The sequence below is a fragment of the Vitis vinifera genome, chromosome 5 (assembly GCF_030704535.1).
Source record: "Vitis vinifera cultivar Pinot Noir 40024 chromosome 5, ASM3070453v1".
Lineage (NCBI taxonomy): Eukaryota > Viridiplantae > Streptophyta > Magnoliopsida > Vitales > Vitaceae > Vitis > Vitis vinifera.
This window is the reverse complement of record NC_081809.1, coordinates 18,703,392-18,718,806: the sequence shown is the minus strand read 5'-3', so window position 1 is coordinate 18,718,806 and position 15,415 is coordinate 18,703,392. Positions and strand designations below refer to the sequence as shown.

The following is a 15,415-nucleotide window of genomic DNA, read 5'->3' as shown; positions in this document are numbered from 1 at the left end:
AATGTCTTCGTCTCTGTTCATTGGCCATTTAATGGAAGAAGTTGATATTTTTATCCTCAATTTACATTCTTCCAATGTAGCCTACCTGCTAAATACATCCATGGCTACCCTTCTAGCTTCTAATCCATCAACGGATAGAGCCATTTCCTTCTCTTTGGAGTTCCCAAATCCAATTTGCTTTAAGGCCTCCCCTTTTCTAGTGGTGACATTTCCGAAAACCTCTTGTTCCATCTTTTTAGGTCCTATTTGAGGGCCTTTAACTTCAATACAAGAACATAACTATGAGAGCCTCTAAAGTTATAACCCATCCACCAATTCCTCACTAGGCCTTTGAACCCTTCAACTTTAAGCCACATATTCTCGAATCTAAAAGGAGACTTTCCACTCCTCAAATCACCCCCATGCCATTTCCACAAAACAACTAAAGGAAGCCAACTTGCATAAAGACAATATGAACAGATCTCCTCCCCTGGTAGATCCAAGCTGAGACAGTCCTCACCTGAGACCACATCCTCACTTATCTCAAAAATTTCCAGGCTCCTCAATTCTCTTCTGAAGTTTTGTGGAAACTCCACCACCATGATGTTGTGAGAAAACATTCTCAACGGGAAAAAAAAAATTAAATTCGACACTTTCTAAATCTTTTTGCACACGAAATGCATTAAGCACAGAAAAGCATGACAATTGAAATAATGTAACAGAAACAAAAGCCAAAAAAAGGGGAAAAAAAATGAGAGAGAAAAGGCACCTTAATACATCCTTCATCATCTCCCGAGGCAATGGTTGTTTCAGTCAAGTTGATCAATCGACTAATGGCAGCCCTGCAAGAGAATATTATACCACATCAATTTTCAAGTAATGACAATAGCCAACACAACTGAACGACTAAAACTTCAATTACAGAGCTACATAACATATAATAGCAATAGGCTTGCATATAATCATTCAATGGCACATGGAAGTAACATGATTCCACATCAAAACCCACCCATGAGAATGTTCAAGCCGAGCAATAGCTGATCCAGTTTCCACATCCGTGGCAAGAATTGAGCGGTCTGGAGAACCGGTCACAATTGCTAAACACGCACATATTAACCATGAGAATCAACTAAGAGGCAAGCTATCCAACATAAGTTCACATGGCACTAAGACTGTAAAGAGCAATAAAAATGAAAATAAATAAAATAAAGTAAATCAAAACAAATGAAACATGTGATATATTATTACCATGTCCCTTGTTGATAAAACGAACAGCTCTACAAGATTCTTCGCCATGGGCGTGAACCTCCAATAGCCTAATATGATCGTAAACAAAAACAAAAGAAAATTTTTAATATTTCACCCAACATGCTGGACAATAAACTTTCAAATAACGGGTTTTCTTATATGTACCTTTGTGGTAAGGAATTGGCACCATAACGATACCTGTAACAAAAGAGATCCATATGATAATAGACCATTCCTTTTTTTTTTTCCTAACAAAGAGCAAAATAATTATCGACATCACAACTTACAAGTGAAGGTCTCCATTAATCAGACCTGCAGCAACGAGCGTGTTGGAAGGATGGAAATCAATATCGAATGGAAGCTTTCCCAAATTAATCTCCATTGGAGATATATTCCAATTCAGATAACCGGTATTAGCGTTCTCTCTTGGTCTCGGCCAACCGACCGGCAGAGGGCTTACTTCCGGCGACCTCCCCGAAAGACACCAAGGCAGAGAACAAAGCTAGCTAGGGTTTTAAGCAAGGATGAAAATTTCTGTTTTTTTCGCCGAAATTTCGGCGAAATTTCGTGTTTCGGAGGTCGGCGAAACGAAAGAGGGGGGCGAAATGTCGACGGAAGAAATATCCGTAAATTTCGCCAAAAATCGGAGAAATTTCAGATAAATTTCGGTAAAAGGAGAAATTTCGGCGATTTTTTGAAAAAATCGCCTCGGTTGGAAAATTTCAGAGAAAAATCGTTTTGTTTCGGTTTATTTCGGCGATTTTTCGGCCAAAAAAACAGAAATTTTCCTACCAGTCCAGCCCGCGCACAGGATACAAAATCTGACCATGATTTGCAGGCAAAGCTTGTGTTTTTCAGCCTGGCTCAAAAATCGTGGATTTAGGGTTCGTGAAATTTAAATGCAATGGCACAACAGCAAAGAGAACCCTAAAACAGATTCAGAAAACACAGGGGGCAAAAGAAAAGCAATTTTTTTGGTTTTCTTTGGGGGTTTTGCATGGATTTTCTCGGAAATCAAACGAGGATGAATTTACCCGGAAATCGAATGGGGGATGGATTTTCTATGGAATCAAACGGGGGTTGCAAAAAAAAAAATAATAACATGTTTAGATTAGTACCTGCGAGGATTGAGAGTGGCAGAGGAAAATAGGGTTTTTTTAGGGATTCTGTCGGAGGGCATTTTCAGAAAAGGGCATGCCCGGGTGAGAGAAGCGGTGTGGCCATTTGATTTTTAGATTTAGTAGAAATAAAATAAATAAATAAATGGAAACAAATCATGACCCATGTGCATATGATGGTCCAAATTGAAGTCCGATGTCATCCAACAATGAGAATTGAACCTCAAACTATATGATAATATGTACAAATTATTGATATTTACTAGAATAAGTTTTTCATAAAACTTCATAATAAGTGTATAAGTATAACCGACATAATATAATTATGTCTAATATCGCGATTCACAAATCATATTATATATATATATATATCAAAATTTTCAACAAAATAACTTTAAATTGTCTATTATATTTCTAATTACATTACTACGAGATTTTTTTACATTTCCATGAGTTTTGATCAATTTTTTGCTTACCAAAATTTTTTTTCAAAATATCCGTTGATATTTCTCCGATATATCCGTAAAATCAAGTTACCGATATATCCGTAATTACCGATATTTTCATCATTGGTTTTAAGGAGGTTTTTTTTTTGGGAGAATTGTGTTTTGGGTCCAGCTGAGCCCAAAAATTAACATTTGGTCTTCGAACCACCCATATTTAAGCTCAGGACCCAAACAAAGTATGAAAATTAAGATGAAGGATATTGTCTTTCATTAATTCCTAAAATACCCTTATCCCTTATATGCCTACAAGTGAGTGTAAATTTTTTTTTGTGTTTTTTTTCATTTTCTATTCCCCATTAAATATTACTCATTTCTAACTTTTTTTTTTCCTTTTTATTCCAATATATATTTCTATTTTATGTCAAATAAAAAGCAATAATATTTTTTTTATTTTTCATTTTTAAAGATATTGAATCTTTTTACTCTTATTAAAAGCAATGATAAAAATTTTGGGATTTTTCATTCAAATATTTTTTATCTTTTTGTATTTACCTTTTAGTTTAATTTTAATTTTTTATTTTAAATTTATATTACCCTTTCATCTATATTTTTCTCTTATTTTTAATTATTTTTTATATTTTCTACATTAACCATATTTTAAAAAATTTTAAAATTAACTAGCACTTCACTTTATTATATATATATAGCTTTTTAATTTTTAATGTTTTTATTTTAAAATTTTTAAAAAGATAAATTTGCTGAAAAAAAATAACTAAGATATGAAGTTCTAATATTATATTAATAATTTTTCTTATCCAGATAGATTAATGTAAAGTATTTTGATCCACAACAAGAAAATTGTCAATACAATTTTTTAGTTAAACTTTAAAAATTAAGTTTCAAATAAAATATATTATATAAAATTTTATCTAAAAATTATTGAAAGTGGTATTTAATTTTTTTATTTATTGACTTTCAAGCTTATCTAATTTTTTACTTGAAAGGTAATAGAACATGTTTACAAAAAAAAAAAATAGTTTTTCATTTTTTAAATAAATGAGTATAAATATATTAAAAGAATTAAAGATAATCTAAGTAAAAATTTTGATAAATATGATTATAATTTTAAATATAGATTTATTTGGATAAAATTTCACAAAAAAAAAATTAGTGAAAAGAAAGAACATTGCTAAAATTACAAAAATAAAATATGTAATTACAAAATTTTGATGATGAAATTTAAAAATAAAATTCAAAACAATTCTTGAGTGAGAGAATTTGAGTGGGGGAAAAATCTTTGAGTGAAAAAAATAGGAAAGTTTTTTAAAATCACTTGAAATTCATAACAAAAAGTAATCTTGTACACCCTTGTACAATTAATAAATTTGTCTTGTACAGTTAGTGTAATATCTTTGTACAATAACTCAAATAACTCAAAATTTTATTTCTTATGCGTTAATTTTTGTAGAGAATGTCTTAATGAAATAGTTTGGTAAAAAAAAGAAAAAAAAAAACTATCAATAACCGTCTTAATATCAAATTCAAGTTGTTTAAAAATAGTACAAAACTTATTAGGAGCCTTATATACCCTTGTACACTTAGCACATTTCCCTTGTACAATTAGTGTAATACCCTTGTACAATGACACAAATTTCATATTTGTCATAACTTAAACGTATTTTCAAAAAGAAACAATATAGAAAATAAAAATAAAAACTAGAAAAATATTTTAAAACCAAACTCAAATATAATCTATATAATTTTTAGTTATTTGTTTTCATCTAAAACAAGCAAATATACCTTTCAACCCTTTTTATATAAAAATAAATAAATAAATCTCTACTATGTATTGATATAATCCACTTTTAAAATTAGGTCATATGAAAACATTTTAATTGAGTACTTAAAATAAAAACTCTCCATCCATCATCATTTTAATCGAGTACTTAAAATAAAAACTCTCAATCCATCCACTTTCTTTATTTTTCTTTTTTTTATTTTAATAAATTTTCAATTAATTCAAATCATTAAAAAAAAAATCTTAATAAACAAATTTGTAGCATTTCATACAACTTATTACTAAAAGTCATGTTCAAAAAGTTATTAAAATAAGAAAGGAAGAAGATTAAAAAAAAAATTGAACTTTTTATTTTATAATAGTAAAAAAAAACCTTTAAAATACTTTTTAGTATAAAAAAAATTAAAATAGTGAATATATTTATTTTAAATGGTATTTTAATCATTAAATTATTTACTTCTAAAATTTAAACTATAAAAATAATTGTAAAATATAATTTTTATTTATTTAAATTAATATTTTTTTAGAAAATATTTTCCAAAATAGTATTTGAATCGTTAATATAATTTTTGTTTATTTATAATTTAAAAATAAAAAATAATGTAAATTTTCAATTATTTATAAAAAGAGTTTAAAAAAAATGAAAAATCAAAAAATGGTTAAATAAGAAAGAAGAGTGGCAAGTAGTAGAATAAAGACAAAAATGAGTCAAGTGGGTATTTTTATCAATTACTATCTCATATCCTTGGGCTTAAATATGGGTGGTTGGAGGAACAAATGTTAATTTTTTGGCCCAGTTGGGCCCAAAACACAATTCTCTCGATTTTAAATGGAAATTATGTTATGAGCCTAGCCTCCTTCGAAATATTATTTTTTAATTTAATTTTTATTTAAATATTATATTTTAGAATGATGTCATCTTCATCTTACCAAAATTGGGTGAGATTTAGAATTAACCAAAAATTGTTGGATATAAATAATTAAAATATAATTTGAATTAAAATTATTTATATTTTACTAATTAATAATAATTATTAAAAATATATTTTTAATCTTTCTGTCAATGATTCCATAAATAATTATTAATATCTACATAAAAAAAATTAAAGTAGAGTAAAAATATTATTCTTTTCTTTAACTTTTTTAGAAAATATATTAATATTTTTAATATGTGTGGACCCCCTTGTTTGGCTGGAAACTGAAGCAAGAAAATATTATTTTTTTGGGTGGAGTGGGTGAGATCAGAGGTGATGGACAAGACGGGAAGCAGCGGGAGATTTGAGGGGGAAAAAAATCTGGGAAAGATTAAACCAAACAGGTCGTTGCCTGCTTCTCAAATGGTCTTTCCCTATTGTAGACCATCCTCCCCCTTTCTACATTCAAAATTTTTTTTCACGGCCAGGGCTTGACTCTGGAGGCTGTGCCATTTAAAGATTTTTCCAAAATTAATGAAATATAAAAATAAAAATAAAATTTTAATAAATCAATTAATTTTAATTATGTCATGTATAAAAACATTATGGTCATTTTTATAATGACTAATTTTATAAATAAATAAATATATAAAAATATAAACTAATAAACATTTAAAAAAAAAATTATATAAATCATTTTTTATATCAAATATATTTATATATTTATTTAATACGTACATTATTACTTTTAATATTTCTTAAAATATTTTCAACGATATTTCCATAAAATACGAGGACTGATATTTTGTGTGAACAGTTGTTTGGGCCATGAAGGCCTGACTCCCATTTCTGGCCCAACTCAAAGCCTGAAACAGTACCGGACGTTAGAATGGAGTCAAGTCCAATGCAATGGACCAGGCCTAGTGGATACCTAAAATAAGATTAACTTTTGAATATATCAATATTTAACCTTCTTTTTTAATAAAATATTTTTAAAGTATATGATTGCTTGGAACTGATTTTGAAAAAATTTAAAATATTTTATAATGTTTGAAAGTGATTTATTAAAAAAAATATTTTGATAAAGTTTTTTAAAATAATTTGAAGTAATTTCTTTGAATTGTTATTTGGTATATGATTCTTCCAAAGCCACTATTTTTTTATATTTTAATATTCAAATAATAAGAGCCTATTTGGAAATATTTTTAGAAAACACTTCTAAACTTTTGGAGAAATATTAGGTGTTTAAAAACAAAAATCTAAAAAGCATTTTAAAATTTTGAAAAAATTATTTACAGTATTTTCTAAAAAAAAAAGCATTAGGAAAAACATATTTACTACTTACACTTTGAATAAAAACACTGTTAAATATAATTAAAAGTTTTGGCTGTGAATTAGGAACCTGTTTGGCCATATGATTTAAAAATAGTTTTTTGTTTTTAAAATAGAAAAAATATTTTTAGAATTTTCCAACACTATTTGGCTTTTGTTCTTTGGAAATAATTTTTAAAAACAAAGTGAAAATGGAGAACAATTTTAAAAGAACAAGTAGAAGTTAGTTTTCATTGGTCTTTAAAAATAAAAGGAAAACTTTGGTTATATATTTTTAAACTTGTTTTCAATTTTTTTTATTCTTTAATTTAAAAATAAAAAATAAAAACAAGTTTAAAAAAAAAATGGTCAAACAGTTCTAAATGTTTGGCAAAATTTAAGAAACACTTTTAAAAATATGAAAAATGACTTGTAATATTGAAATTTCATTTATCGTGTTTTTTGAGAAGCAATTGATATGATTTTTTTAAAAAAAAAACACTCTCAAACGCAATCTAATAAAGTGTTTTTAATGAAAATATTATTAACAAAATCATTACTAATTAAAAGCAATTTACCCAATCACTTTCAAATAGGAAAATTTTCAAAAATCAATTTTAAAAATAATAAATCAAAATGAGCGTTTTTTGAAGAAAAGAAAAAACTTTTTTTTGTTATTTAAGTATTATCAAAAGTACTATAAAATATATGCTTTTAATTTATATGAAAAGACCAATTGATTTTCTATAAACATTTTCTAATTTAAGTGTTACAGAGAGAAACACTATAAGCTGAAAAGCCTTTTTTTAAATTATTAAAAAAATAAGTTAAGTTTTAATTCTAAAAAAGATTTAATATACTTTTTATAAATCCATTAATGTATTATTTTTTATCTTAATTAATTTTATTATTAAAAACAACAAAATTAAATGAAGATTAATTGTGATTTAACTTTACCATACAAATATTTCATAAATAGTAAGTAAGTAAGTAATAATAATAATAATAAAAAGGTGAATTATTTAGATTGTTTAATCATAATATTTTTTTTCTTTTAATTAATATTTTTTTATAGTATGTTGGGGTTCTTCCAAAATTCTAGGAAAAGGGAAAAAATTAAGGAAAATAATTCTTGAGATGGAAAATGAGAAAAAAAAATAAAAAAAAAAATATTATGAATTTTTTTGATATATTTTCCTGAAAAAAGGAAGAAAAATATGAGAAAATAGATTTGTCAACAATTTAAATATATTTGTAGAATAATTTATATGGATGAGGAACTAAAAAAAGTTTTATTCACCATTTTCTTTGTTTCTATTTTTTTTTTTAAATTCAAATATTTTTAACTAAATATAATATTTAATATATATATATATATATAACAAGAAAATCAATAAAAATAAGTTATAGAGTACAAATCGTAACAAAATAGAAAAAACCTTAGAGAGTATAAATAAATAGTTTGTAATAAATAAAAATAATATATTAGTTAATTTATTTTATTATCATTTTATTTTTTTAAATCATTTAAATAAATATAATCATGATTTTCTGTTTTTTTATAAACCCTTTAATGAAAATTAGTTCTTATAAATAAATTCAGTTGAGTTTATTTTAAATTTTAATTCTATTATATTAAATAATAAAAATATTATTTTAAAATAAATTAAAAAATAGAATTTAATTCCCACACATCAAATAAAAAAGGTTTTTTAGAATTTTAATTTCTTTTACATGAAGGAACTAAGAACAAAAATTTTAATTAAAAAAAGACACATTTTAGTATAAAATTATTTAATAATAAAATATTTATTACCCAAAGGATAAATAGCAAATAAAAAAGTTTTAAAATTTTAAAATTCAACTACCGTGTGTTTTTGTCATAAGTGACTAGTCAAGTCCATTTTATTAAACAAATTCCGTGATTTTTGGATGGTACGTTATGTTTGGTTATTAAAAAGTATTAAGAAAAAAAATATATTAAATGAAAAATCATTTTTTTGTTTGGTGGTCCTATAAAAATTACTGAAAAAATGAATATAATTAAAATTAAATAAAAATTTATATATTTTAAAATTATTTAATTTTTATACTAAAGAGTTAAAATGAGTTTGAAGTAGCATATAAAAATAATTTTATGAATTCAAATTTATTTTTTATTTTCTTTTATTTTTTTGTTTTATTTTCTTTCTCTTACAAATCCTTCAAATTTTTCGAGAACCAAATATAGCTTAAATGTTTAAAATTTATGTCATCAAAGGCACTTAAGAAATGAGACTCACCATTTATTTATTTATTTTTATTTATCAAGCACACCATAACTAATTCTCTAAAAAAATTATGACATTATGGAAGTCCTATGGATATAACACATTAGACTATTTGTAGACCCTCCCCCACCCGAGGAGCTGGGCTTTCTGGGGATTATGATTTTTTTTGCTGCTTCTCTGACGGCTTTCGAGTGGGCTGCTCTGGGGGCGGCAGATGGGATGTGTAGCAGAGGATGGTTGGCTTGCTGAAGACACGAATAGAAGAAAAACAAAGAAAGAGAAGAAAAAAAGGAAGAGATTGGCGGAGGGGGGCTTGGCTGGAGGCAGAGGACGTCCGTGTGGGGATATCCAGAAGGAGAGTGAGAGCTTATAGAGGAGGGAGCTGAGTAAGCACTGCCAGAGAGGTTCAGGTATGGCCAAACATGGATTTCTCTATTTTGGATTTCTTCATTTTCCTTCTCTATTATTGCTGTTTTTGAGTATAACTTCTTGTTGATCTCTTGGTTCACATTTCCTGGAGTTTTGTTCGGGTATGAGCTGTCTCTGTTGCAGCTTTCCTATAAAATGTCTAAATCATGCCTGGGTCTTTGTCTAAAATTTATTGATCTCACTTACCTTCGTTTAAGCATATGGATTGTAATATGAAACGTGGCTGTCTGACTGGTTCATTTTATTTCATTTCTTTTGTGCTCTGTTTGTACTCTGCTTTCAATTATTCTCCTTTGTTTCTGGTCTGTCCAAAGTGTTGGATATCTCAGCTGGGTTGATCATTTTGGTTGGGATATTTATGGGAGAGCCCCATGAGGAGCTCGATTCTCATGCAAACGAAAATTTCTGGATACCTATAAAATGTGTGAACCACACTCATGAAATGCTGAGAGCTGTAAAAGAGAGCGCCCAGGAAGTTGAGGATGGACTACATTGTGCCATCTCTTGGATGTTTAGAAAAATCCGCTCAGTCCCAACTCGGATCCATTCAGAAGAATCTGAATCAGGGTGTCAATTTGGACCTACTGAACATTGAAGACCTTAACCTGGACCACCAAATACCTCGGGGTCACCCAGAAATTGTTTTTCTTCCCAAGACCAATTTCCACATCATATGTTCCCTCCCTGGTCACTTGATCTACATGCTTGGAGATATTGACAAGCATGTTATCGAGAGGTTTGAAAAGGAGGCAGCTGAAATGAACAAGCAATCCTTCAAGTATGCCTGGGTGTTGGACAAACTGAAGGCGGAGCGTGAACGTGGTATCACCATTGATATTTCCTTGTGGAGGTTTGAGACCACCAGCCGGTATCTCCAAGGATGACCCTGCTAAGGAGGCAGCTAACTTCACTTCCCAGGTCGTCATCATGAACCACCCGGGTCAGATCGGAAATGGCTATGCCCCTGTTCTGGACTGCCACACCTCCCACATTGCTGTTGGAGTCATCAAGAACGTGAAGACTGTCTTTGATGCGGTCATTAAGGTGGTTCTCTAGCCACCAAAGCAAGAAGGTTCCGCCCTTGCCGCCGTCTATGATGGTGGATTCGCGGGTGTATAGGTCCGATGCATCAGTGCTTCAAGACTAAATGGTGCTGAACGGGAATGCGGCGACTTTTCCAGGAGCATTAGGTGGTGAGGTGTCGAAGAGGTGGCGCCCGAGCTATAGGAAGCACAAGCCAGTGATGTTCAAACAGCTGGTAGAGTTGTCAGTTTGACGTATTGAAAATTCTTTATTTCTTGCCGCCTCACAAATCCCCAAGTTCGGGACTCCACTCTGCATGGTCTTACATGGCCAGCTTTGGCCCATCTGCCTAACGTCCACTCCCCTTTTAGCTTCGTATTCATTTATTCGTTTACCTATTTGTTTATTTTATGCAAATTCTTTATATTTGAAACCAAAGTTTAATTTCCGGTTCCCCTTTTAACTTTCGAATTTAACTTTCAAAATCTTCACTCTCAAAATTTAATTCCTCAAAATTCTTTTCGTAAATCTAATTTTCCAGGTTTCCGTTTTTCAAATAATTTCCGAATTCTCAATTTCCCAAAAGTTAACCTTCAAAAAAATCCAATTTTCACATTCGTCCATTAAATCTTTACTATTTCTATCGTTATTATTTTATTTTATCTATTTATCTGTTCATTTTCCAATTTCCACCTTCGAACGATTTTTCAAAATTTCGATTTTTGAATTTAATTTCCGATTCCTGATATTTCAATTTTCACGCTTACTTATTTTATTACTATTATTAATATTCTATATTTATTTATTTAATTCGTTAAAAACCCAATCATTAAAGTTCAATTCTTCAAAATCCTGACTCCCTAATTTAATCTTCAATCTCAAATTTCATCGTCCACTTTTCATCCATTCAAATATCGTTTTTCTAATTAGTAACATTATTCTATATTTATCTATTTGATAATTTTTAAAAATCTCATTCTTACATTTAATTTCTAAAAACCCAATTTTCAAACAATCTCTAAGACTTCAATTTTCAAATATCCTTAAAAAAATCTCATGTCTTAATTTAATTCCTCAAATTTTCGTTTAAATCTTATGATCATCAATTACTATCATATATTCATCTATCTATCTAATCTAATTCTTCAAAAATCTCATGCCTTAATTTAATTTTTCAATCCTAAAAATTTTACAATTCGCCTAAATTTTATCCTCATCAATTAAAATCATCATTCCATACCTATTCAAAGTCCAATCTTTCGAAAACTCCATGCCTTAATTCAACTTTCAATCCCAGAAATTCCATTATTCGTCTAAATTATATTTTTGTTAATTAGGATTCTTGTTCCATATCTATTTATTTATATGAGGTCTAATTCTTCAAGAAAATCCAATTTCTGAAATAAAACGACAATCCTAAAAATTTTACAATCCATCTTTATTCACTTAAATATCATTCTCGTTCTTTAGTATTATAATCTCATGCTTACCTACTTATTCAAAGTCTAATCCTTTGAAGATCCAACGCCCTAATTCAAATTTTCAATTAGAAAGATTCCGCTATTTTTTTTTATTCGTTCAAACATTGTTTTTGTTAATTAGTATCATTATTTCATATTTATTTATTTATTTATTTCAATAATTAAAATTCAATTCTTCAAAACCGGATTTCCAAATTCAACCTTTAGACTCAAAAATTCCACCATTCACTTTTTATTCATTTAAATATCATCTTTGTTATCATTATTATAAATTCCACGTTTAATTATTTCTTTCTTCTAAAAATTAGAATCCAATTATTCAAAGATTCGACTTTCAAACTTAATTTTCAAAATCTCATTATTCACTTTCACCCGTTCAAACATCACTTTTGTCAGAATCCGATTTTCTAATTTAAATTTTAATCTCACAAATCTCACTATTCACTTTTCATCCGTCCAAATATTGCTCTGATTAATTTGTAACATTATTCCATATTTACCTATTCGTTTCTCTTAAAAATCTCAATCATTAAAGTCTAATTCTTCCAAATTCCGGTTTTCAAATTTAGCTATCTAGAATCCCAAGCGTCCTATCTCTGAACTTAATTTTCAATTTCTAATATTCCGATTATCGTATTTACCCAGTTACTCATTTGTTGTCATCATTATTTTAGTTACCATATTTGTTTATTTCTAAAAAGTCCGCCTTCTTGTGATCTTCAAAATTCCAATTTTTTTAAATTAAATTTCAAAAGTCTAATTTTCTCTCAAATAGTTTTAATTCCGTTTTGGTTTTCCAACGATCTTCCGCTCCTCTTGATTTTAATAAGCGTGAACGAATTTTTCATAATTCCAGAATAATGGAATCTGCGACATTAAGTCATGCTAAATAAATGGGCTTTGGTGGGGGCCCGCCATATGTGATTCTATAATTGTCTGATTAATTGATCGATTTAATTGCCATGTATGATTGATTTATCCCGTTCTCTGACGTGCATGCTATTATTCTTAAATTGTGCACTAACCTTCTTTCTTGATGGCGCATATTGGTTCGCCACCCAGGTACGTATTTTCTCGCGTCATGGTCACTCCTTATGTTTGTTTTAATTCTCATGTGTGCATGATCGATTTGAGTATTCATCGACTTTCTCATTGGTTGCCATGTCAGCTTCATTTTATTAGTAGAGACCCGACTTCAGGGACTTAGAGGGGTGCTACGGTCTTTACCGTACCTTCCTGATAAGTAACCTGACCCCCGAACCTGATCCGATTTTTCGCTGACCGGCTTTTTCAAAATAAGGAGTCACACTTAGGGTTTTTCTTTCTTATTTTGTTTACCCTTTAAAAATAAAACAAAAATAAGTGGCTACTCCAAGTCATTTTTTTTTAAATCAAATAAAATCATTTTTCTAACAAAAATCGAGTTCGCCATCGAGTGGGAAACGCATGAGCCGAAATGCGGGGTCCACACTATTTTATCATGATCATTCCCAAATGGTGCTTACTTTAATGTAGACATAAATAATAAATATAAAGAATCCTATATCACATTTGAGATCAAAGAAAGATCACAATGCAAATATTAGTAAACAAATAAATTAATAAGCAAGCAAGTGGGTGCCAACCCTATGTAACCAAAACGTGGCAGGTTTTAAAGGCATAGAAATCATAACATAGCAATTTGGCAATGCCTTTTGGCAAAGGCGGTGGCTTTGTTTCAATCTTTTGGTGTAGAAATAAGAGCATGAGATGTGAATCATGTGATCCAACTCATAAGACCCAAATGAAGGCCAACATGTGTATTGAAATGCCTTTTAACCTTATTTCAACCTTACTCTCTTTGCCCTTAAAGGCTCGATTTCCGGGGAATCCAAGTAAGACTCAAAATACGTTTGACAATATGTCTACTCGAAGTGTTTTTAGTACATTATAAGTGATTTTTCAAATCTACAAATGATTTTTCAAAGTTTTGAAAATATTTCCTAAATTTTGTCAAATATTTGAAATGCATTTGACAGTGATTTTAGAAAGTGTTTCTACCATTCCTAATACTTGAAAATTTTTATTTTTCAAATATTTAAAAGATTAAAAACACTTTCTAAAATCACTATCAAATACATTCTTAATTTTAAAAAAAAACTTTTTAAATTAAAAACGTTTTCTAAAATTATTGTTAAACGGAATCTCAAATGTGGTTTCAGCTTCACGAGGTAGTTGCATGTGTGGAATGCATTATTATAGAGGTGGTCCATAGGAGACTTTATCGAGCATGGAAATACATTGATTCCATTATCATGTTGGAGCATATTGGTACCTGGAGAAAGTAGTAGCCAAATAATCATCAAATTTTATGTGGAATAGATTGGACAATTTTCTTATGATGAAATTGGATCTCCACCTACATAGGGTGGAACCAATTTGGACAAATTAATTATATTGAAAAAGATTATAGAAGCGGTCTCTCATCCAAGTTCAAACCTACCTTAAGATCAATCCTATGGTGAGTTTGAAATGTTAGAATTATATTTAGACTAATTACATTTTGATTTCTCAGATACATGAAACAAGTGACAAAGTATTGCTAAGAGGCACAAATCAAAAATAGAAGTAATTGTGCTCTATTCTTAAACAATCTTTGTCACATAACTTCAAGAAAGGTATCACATATATTATGATGTATTTAATGTGAAACATCATAGTGCAAAATTATTGCGTAATAGATGTCTATTATATCAATTCTATAATAGACTATTGCTGCTGCATGAAGGATATTATGTCATAATAGTTGTCCAACATAACTAATGTTGTGAGAGATGACCTCTATATGAATTACATAACGATCCAACATTTATATTCTCAAGAATGAACATTAATAAATATGGCATGATGTCATCTAGTGAGAGCTATAAAATCAAAGCAATCCTCTACAAAGGTAAGTGAGTATTTTCATTGAATTTTCTATTTCTCCATGCTAACTCGATCATTTAGGAGGAATTAGTCTAACCAATCTCCCCCTTTCATTCTAACTCTCTAATTTCAAAAATTCCAAACAAAGGGAATTTCGAAGAATCGCTTATAGTCATAAGAGGATGAAACATAACCTAAACTAAATTTTAGATATTGAAAATAGAAATAGGAAATTCATTCTATTTTTCGCTCACTATTATTGTTTGGATTATTTACCAGAAATGAGAATAAAATCAAAAACTTGTTTTTAAGGATATCAAAACACATCCAAGTGAATATTACTCAAACAAATTGAAAAACAAAATTGGAGAAGAACAAAAGCAAACAAAAGAAAAGGTGTAAACATAGATATGAAAAGGACAGGCATGTGAAAGAAGAACGGAGAAAGGCAAACCCCATTTCATATCTCTATCTCAAAAAAAAAAAAAAAA

General features: G+C 28.8%; 1 protein-coding gene across 2 annotated transcripts in view; it reads right to left on the bottom strand.

The window, feature by feature from the left end:
* Nucleotides 1–2,458, bottom strand: part of LOC100241888 (WD repeat-containing protein 55) — a 29,159-nt gene extending 26,701 nt beyond the window's left edge. Inside the window, exons 1-6 of one of the 2 annotated variants that reach the window (XM_059737008.1) lie at nucleotides 2,346–2,448; nucleotides 1,515–2,086; nucleotides 1,393–1,425; nucleotides 1,228–1,295; nucleotides 989–1,076; nucleotides 749–821 (exon numbers count right to left, since the gene is read on the bottom strand). In XM_059737008.1, the coding sequence (XP_059592991.1) occupies nucleotides 749–821; nucleotides 989–1,076; nucleotides 1,228–1,295; nucleotides 1,393–1,425; nucleotides 1,515–1,609 (357 nt within the window). In that variant the 5' untranslated portion in view covers nucleotides 1,610–2,086; nucleotides 2,346–2,448. Of the gene's footprint in view, nucleotides 1–748; nucleotides 822–988; nucleotides 1,077–1,227; nucleotides 1,296–1,392; nucleotides 1,426–1,514 lie in introns of both variants that reach the window. The other variant, XM_002269806.5, reaches the window with a different exon arrangement.
* Between the last annotated feature and the right edge of the window lie 12,957 nt (nucleotides 2,459–15,415).